The sequence below is a fragment of the Grammomys surdaster genome, unplaced genomic scaffold (genome assembly GCF_004785775.1).
Source record: "Grammomys surdaster isolate TR1022 unplaced genomic scaffold, NIH_TR_1.0 124938, whole genome shotgun sequence".
NCBI classification, from domain to species: Eukaryota; Metazoa; Chordata; class Mammalia; order Rodentia; family Muridae; genus Grammomys; species Grammomys surdaster.
The window spans coordinates 476303-483421 of NW_021619867.1; the positions used below are offsets into that span (position 1 = coordinate 476303).

General features: G+C 36.3%; 1 protein-coding gene across 1 annotated transcript in view; it reads right to left on the reverse strand.

Moving 5' to 3' along the window:
* Positions 1–5515: 5515 nt before the first annotated feature.
* The window catches only part of Flg2 (filaggrin family member 2), a 5668-nt gene continuing 4064 nt past the window's right edge, over positions 5516–7119 (reverse strand). The window contains 7 exon segments of the mRNA XM_028784917.1: positions 5516–5646; positions 5649–5801; positions 5804–5968; positions 5971–6101; positions 6103–6163; positions 6166–6206; positions 6208–7115. Of these exon segments, the coding sequence (XP_028640750.1) occupies positions 5516–5646; positions 5649–5801; positions 5804–5968; positions 5971–6101; positions 6103–6163; positions 6166–6206; positions 6208–7115 (1590 nt within the window).

Here is a 7119-nt window from a genome sequence, read left to right on the forward strand (position 1 = left end):
CTTCCTTCCTTCCTTCCTTCCTTCCTTCCTTCCTTCCTTCCTTCCTTCTCTCAATTTCCATCTCTGAATTCTGCAGATACACCATGTACTTCCACAATAATTTGGGAAGGATTTTTAGTTATATGAGGAATATCATTGGCATTTTTATGGGGATAGCATTGAGTCTGTAATTATATTAATTCTATTAATATTTCAAAAATCTTGATTCTCCAAATTCATGAATATTAGATGGTTTTCACATTTTTATAATTTTCTTTAAATTTTAATTTTTGTTTATTTTTCAGACTATATTTTGATCACAACATTTCTCTTCCCTTTCCTCCTTCCAAATCCTTCCATATACCTCTACTCACTCTCCTTCAAATTCATGGCCTTTTTTAAAAATGGAAATTGTTATTGCATGCATAAATGTATTTCTATGTACATATACATTCTTAAATATAAATATAGTCTGTTGAGTCTATATAATGTTACTTGCATGTATGTTTTCAGGGCTGATCATTTGGCACCAGACAAACAGTTTGAGTGTTCTTTTCTGGGGAAGACCACCTGTCCTACTCCCATTCCCAGTGTTATGCAGTTGCCTGTAGTTCTTTGCATAGGGCTGAGGCCTAAGGTGCTTTTCCTCATCCAGGTTGGCAGATTCATTGCTGTCCTCCTTATTCAGCACTCATGTGGGCACTCATGTTGGTGAGACTTTTCAAGTATAGTTTTGAAGCTACTAGGAGACACAATCTCACAGAAAAAAACCCTGATCCTCTGTCTCTTATAATCTTCCTGCCACTTGTTCTACAATGTTTCTGACCTTTAGGTGTGTGAATGTTTTTTAGATGTATCCATTGGTACTAGGCTCCATATATCTGCATATTGATTGGTTGTGCCTGTCTTTAGTAGTCTGTCTTTTGCAAAGAGAAGATTTCTTAAGAAGGTGTAAAGACTACACTTATCTGTAGATATAAGGACGTCCTTAACTATATTTTTGGAAATTTCTTGTATGAATATAGTGAATTTTGATCATATTACACTCCCTGTCAAATTCATGTTGTTTTAAATTCTAAAACTATTATTGTTGTGTATCATATATTATCTGCATAATGTATTAGTGTCATCTGTCCAAAAAATGTATTTGTCTTTTGCCTGTAATTTTTTTAATTGTTATTTTTCTGGGTTTGACTTTCGTTTTTATTTTTGTTTGTTTGTTTCTTTTTTTTTAAAAGAGAGGATATAGAGTTGGGTGGTGTAGAGGTGGGGCATCTGGGAGGAACTGGGAGAGAGGGAAACATGATCTCCCTCTGTTTAGGCTATTAGCAATTTTCATTATAGAGGTCTTTAACTTTTTTAGTTAATTTTATTCATAGATACGTTTTTGGGCTTCTTAGCAAAGCTTACTGGTATATAGAAAACCTAACAATCTTTGTGTACTAAACTTATGATTGCAAATTTGCTGAACTAATCAGTTCTAATAGTCTTTTGGTGAACTCTAGGTATGTTCAGTATATAGAATGTTATTATCTACAAAGTGAATATTTGACTGCCTGTCTTCTTATTCATAACCTTTTGTCTCGCTTTTAAAAACAATGTTTGCTTTATCTCACATTTCCTCTCCCACACGACTTTGTTTGTTTCATTTGGCCAGGCACAGTCCTTCTCCCTTATGCAGCCTTTGATATCTTATGCTTTCTTATCTTTAATACTTTTTCATACAATATATTTTGATCATATTTTCCTTCTCTCTCAACTTCTCCCAGATCCCACCTCCATGCCCATCCAACTCTATGTATTCTCTCTCTCTTTTGGAAAAGAAAGAAACAGAAATGAAAACAAATCGAGAATCAAAACTAGAAAAAAAACACAATTAAAAAATATGAGCAAACGAGAAGATAAAAATGCCAAAACAAATAAAAAGGAAACAAAATGTCTACAAAAATACCTGTTGAGTTTATTTACTGTTGGCCAGCCACTCCTGGGCTTGAGGCCTATCCTAGAGTCTGGTTGATACACTCCATTGGAGAAAACTTTTTTTTTTTCTGTTAGCAATTATCAGTTCACTGGTTAGGGGTGGGACCCTGTCTGGCTTGAAACTGCAGGTCTTGGTGCATGCTGCTTCAGTCTCTGTGAGTTGTATGCACCAGCCCTGTTGTATCTGGAAGAGAATGTTTCTTTGGAGTTATTCATCACTCCTACAGTCTAACCTCTTTTCCCACTTAGATCTCTTAGCCTTGAGGGGAGGGGTTTGATCCCATTTAGGACTAAGTGCTCCAAAGTCTCTCACTCTTTATGCATTGTCTAGTAGTGGGTCTCTGGATTAACAACCATCTACTGCAGGATGCTTCTTTGGTGTGGGTTGAATGAGGCACTGAGCTACATAGTATTATGTTATTAGGAGTAATTTTACCACTATGTTCTTCGAACAGAAAAATAGTATTAGATTTTCCCTTTGTCCCTGGACCTTTCTAGTCTCACTCTATCTAGACATTTTGCCAGTGTCAGGTATCAGTTCAATGGTCCTTAAATCTAATCAAAAAGTGATTGTGTCACAATTACACCCATTTGTCTTACAGGCATTTTAGTTTTAGATCACAGAGTTTATAGAAGGTGATTTTGATGATTACCTTTCTCCTCTGATAGTGTTAATTTCAGGACCATGAAAACCAGTCACTAGGAGTGATATTTCTAGTTAGGCACTCAACTTTAACATGTTCAATCAACGCTTCCATGTTCAGTAGGCTGTATAAGTGTTATCTTAAGCAATAGGGCCTTACCACCAGGTGTAGCTTTGGTAATAGCTGTGATGTTTGGAGGCTTCTGCAGGTTCCTTTGGCCAATGTTTCAACAATATGTAAACTAGTCTCAGCACCAGAAATTGTACTTGGCGGCTTAAGATGTCTAGATGGAGCAGTGTCTCCTCCATTATTTGATGACTTCATTTAGATTCCTTTCATTCATTCATATATATACACATTTAGCTAATAATCACATAGAAGAAAAAACAGACTATTTGTCTTTTAGGGTCTGAATTTCATCAGGATAATTTTTCCTAACCTCATACATTTATCAGAAAATTTCATTTTTTAACAAGTGAATAATATTTCATTGTGTAAATGTATACATTTGCATCATTCTTTAGTTGATGGACATTTAGGCTGTTTCCAATTTCTGACTGTTACAAATAGATCAGCAGCAAATATGGATGAGCAAATATCTCTATAGTAAGACTTCAAGTTTTCAGGTTTATTCTCAAGACTTGTATAGCTGAATCTTGAGGCAGATAAATTCCTAGCATCCTGAGTAACCAGCCCACTGATTTCCTTAGTGGCAGCATCAGTTTGGGCTCCCAAAGGCAATGAGTAATTATGATTACATAATCATGTCTGTGCGTTGATATACGCTTGTGAGCACAGCTGTCCTCAGAGGCTAAGAATGCATCAGATCTCAGAGAACTGGAATTTAAAAGTTGTGAGCTACATTGTATGGTGCTGGGAACAGAAATTTGGTCCTATAGGAAAGCAGTGCACATTTTCACTGCTGAACCATCTCTCTAGCCCCATTCTGTCCTTTGCTTAACCTCTGTCGAAAATTTCTAATAGTGTTTAATAATGGTAAAGTGGACACCTTGCGTTGCTTTTGATCTTAGATATTTTTCTTTACCATTTCATGCTCATTGTTTGTTTATTAAATACAATGTTTACATGTTGAATTATAATAATTTCATAGTTAATCTATTCAGGGATTATATCCTGAAGGGATCTTGAATTAATTGAATGTTTTCATTCTTCATCCATTGAAATGATTGAATAGTTTTTGATCTTTTGCTTAATTTGCATGTTATGATTTTGTGTTATATTTTGAGTGGATGGATTTTAGGTTATTATCTAGGTAAAGCTCTGTGAGTGTTATAAAATATTCCAGTAGGTAGGATTGTCCACATCTATGGTGGCAGAGTTTTGTAGGACTCTCACTCTTACTCTGCAAAGGCCACAACCTGTATGTGACTACAGAATACCAGTTGCCTGAAGTTGTGGAGCAGATAACAGAATCTTTGTTTCTCACTGTGCTTCTGTCCCAGGTCTCTGACTCTTACAGTATTTCACTCTATGTTCTTCCATAACCACTCACCTAAGAATATATCTAAGCCTGCTGTTCTGGGTTCTTCCTTGCAGAAGAGATGATGGCATGATACCTCAATTTCACCAATTTGAAACATCAGGGTTAGTGGTTTTATATACTCACCCAGGGATTTCTCTTTAGTTTGAATTACACAACAAAGGTAAAGAAAACAGCTTTAATTAGGGGAAAAGAGGAGTAGAACATAAAATTATTCTTAGGAAATTGTTGGTTTTTTACTAAATATTCTTTGATTGGTGTTTTCTTTGAAACTACAAACTTGCAGAAAAAAAGCTCTTACCTAGTTTTGACATTCTGAACATTATCACTGGTATAATAGGAGTAGTAAACTTTCTGCTGAAGTTAATGTCTTGTATATATACAAATTCATGAATTTTCTCCTACTTGGGAATGTACTAATTGCTTTTATTCAAAAGGAAATGCAAGGTTCCCATAACCTCTACTGTCATGGATATTTTTATTGATGTATTTGACAAGAGAAAATCTATAACAATAAATCTTATTCCCAGAGCTTGTAATATATTAGGAAATGGTCACTTAGAATTATATTTAGTGTTGGCTGTGTTGAAAGTGATTAATTAAAAGATATTCAGTTAATTCAGTATAAAATATTTCTGTAAATGACATGGTCAGTAATTGAAGGGAGAACAGGACTAGAGGTGGTTGACGTGTTGCCTTCTCATTTAACTCTATTGTTAGCATTAGAGTACTTTAGAAAAAAATGTACACCTGACCTTTTTGCAGGGAGTTATGTTTGTAGAGATAAAAAGAAAAAAAGACAAAAATATATATTCAGATGAAACATTTATTAGCAACTTTAATCCAATACAATTTTCTAATTCTTCTATCTAGGAAATCACAATGATAAATTCATTAGTAATACAGAGTACCAGTGGTGACACAAAAGATAAACTATTATGAATCCCCACCCAGGAAACAATCAAATTCTTTGTTCAGGACATGCAATGTATTATAATATTACAAGAAAAAGTCTGACTTCTAAAAGTATGTCCTTTGCTTCTTGGATAGGATCTTAATCATAAATTAACACAACATGTGGGAAAACCAAATGATTGCCTCATATAAGACTTAAATGTTCATTTTAAATCCCAAAACACCAAAATCATAAATATCTTAATCATATATTTCTGACTATAGTTCAAGTACTTTTTACTTTTTTCATTTACTTTCTTCTATCCAAGAAGCTCAATGACTATGAAGTCCTACAAACAGATCTTGCACCAAACAACATTAAAATAGTAATACAGTTAATATGAAATATACCACCTACTGCCAAAATAAGGAATCATTTTAAATGTTTTGTTTTACTAAGCATCTTCTTTCTTCTTGGGCTTAGTACTTATGGTTTATTATATTTTATACTGGTTTTTCATTCAAAGTAATAGGATTTCTGTTCATGGCCATATGTATATAGTGGAGTGTTGCTATCTAAGTAGGTAGAACCTGAGTTCATTTCCCCAATTTCATGGTTACCTCTGGTTCATCTCTTCTTGTCATTTAAAATCGATTATGTTTTCTGATGGTCCTTGATTGGTTAGATCCTGGCTCCTGTCCTTGTCTTCCCACACCCAATATGGTGGTACTTTGTAAATATATACACTCTTCAGTTTCAGTCCAGTATAGTCTGGGAGAAGAGTTATTGGAAGAAGATACTTGTTTTCACTGTTGCTGTCACTTGACAGCTGGTAGCTATCAATTGATTTGTTATGGCTATATACTTGCCTTTCATTACGGCTGACTCCGGATTGATTACCAAGTGAATAGGATTCTGAATGATTCTGAAATAATATGTATTGCCCATGGTCAAAACCAGTCTGGAAAGGGGCTGCCTTTGAGTAATTTGTTGTTTTCCTTTATTACTGTACTCGTATTTAAAATCAATGTAACTTGAAAGTTCAGGTATTACCAAAGAACAGCCATGACTTCACCCATGATCTCTAGGAGTACTGGACTCAGAGATGGTAATAATCAACTTACTGAGTAGGACATGTTTGTGACTCTCTGTATTTAAAAACTTCCCAACAACTCCTTCATTTAATTTGGATCCTATATGATCAGAAAGAGAAAGACTGTCCACATCTTGAGACTTGCATATATGTGGCTCTATATGTTGACTTCAAAGGAATAGAATTCAGTGTGATAGCTTTCCTGCCCGCAGAGGGTCCATACCCTGACTGCCCATAGTCATAGTCTTCACTGCCATAGCTGCCATGTATCCAGTGTTGATTGGAATCATATTGGTTTCCACTGAAAGGAGACCGAAAATGCTTATATCCAGACTGGCAAGGTATTCTACTTGATTGTTTACAAAGGCCGTGTCTTGGATGCCAATGAGTACTATGTGACACATGAAGAGGAACATGAGGTGAGCCATGTTCCCCATGAACAGACTCTCTATGTTGATGTCCAGAATGCCTCTGACTGGATTCAGAATGTCTGTGTGAGACTATTGAATGTTCTTCACGCTTAGCGGACTCAGGGTGGACTGGTGACCTTGGATGTCTACCAGAACCTGATGGTGAAGGCTGTTCTTGGCTTGACTGAGGCTGTCTACTGCTGTCCTGAAACGGTCCTTGAGGTGTTCTACGTTGCCCTATAACTGACTCTCCATGTTGATGCCCAGCAGGACTGTGACTGGACTCAGAATGTCTGTGTGAGACTACTGAGTGTTCCTCACCCTCACTGGACTCAGGGTGCACTTGTGATCTCCTTTGGTTTCTACGAGAACCTGATTGTGAAGGTTGTTCTTGGCTTGACTGAGGCTGTCTACTGCTATCCTGAAATGGGCCTTGAGGTGAGCCATGTGGCTCCTGAACAGATCCTGTCTCTTGATGTCTGCCATGTCTTTGACTGGATCCAGAATGTCTCTGTGCGACTACTGAGTGTTCCTCACCCTCACTGGACTCAGGGTGCACTGGTGATCTTTGATGTCTACCAGAACCTGATGGTGAAGGCTGTTCTTGGCTTGACTGA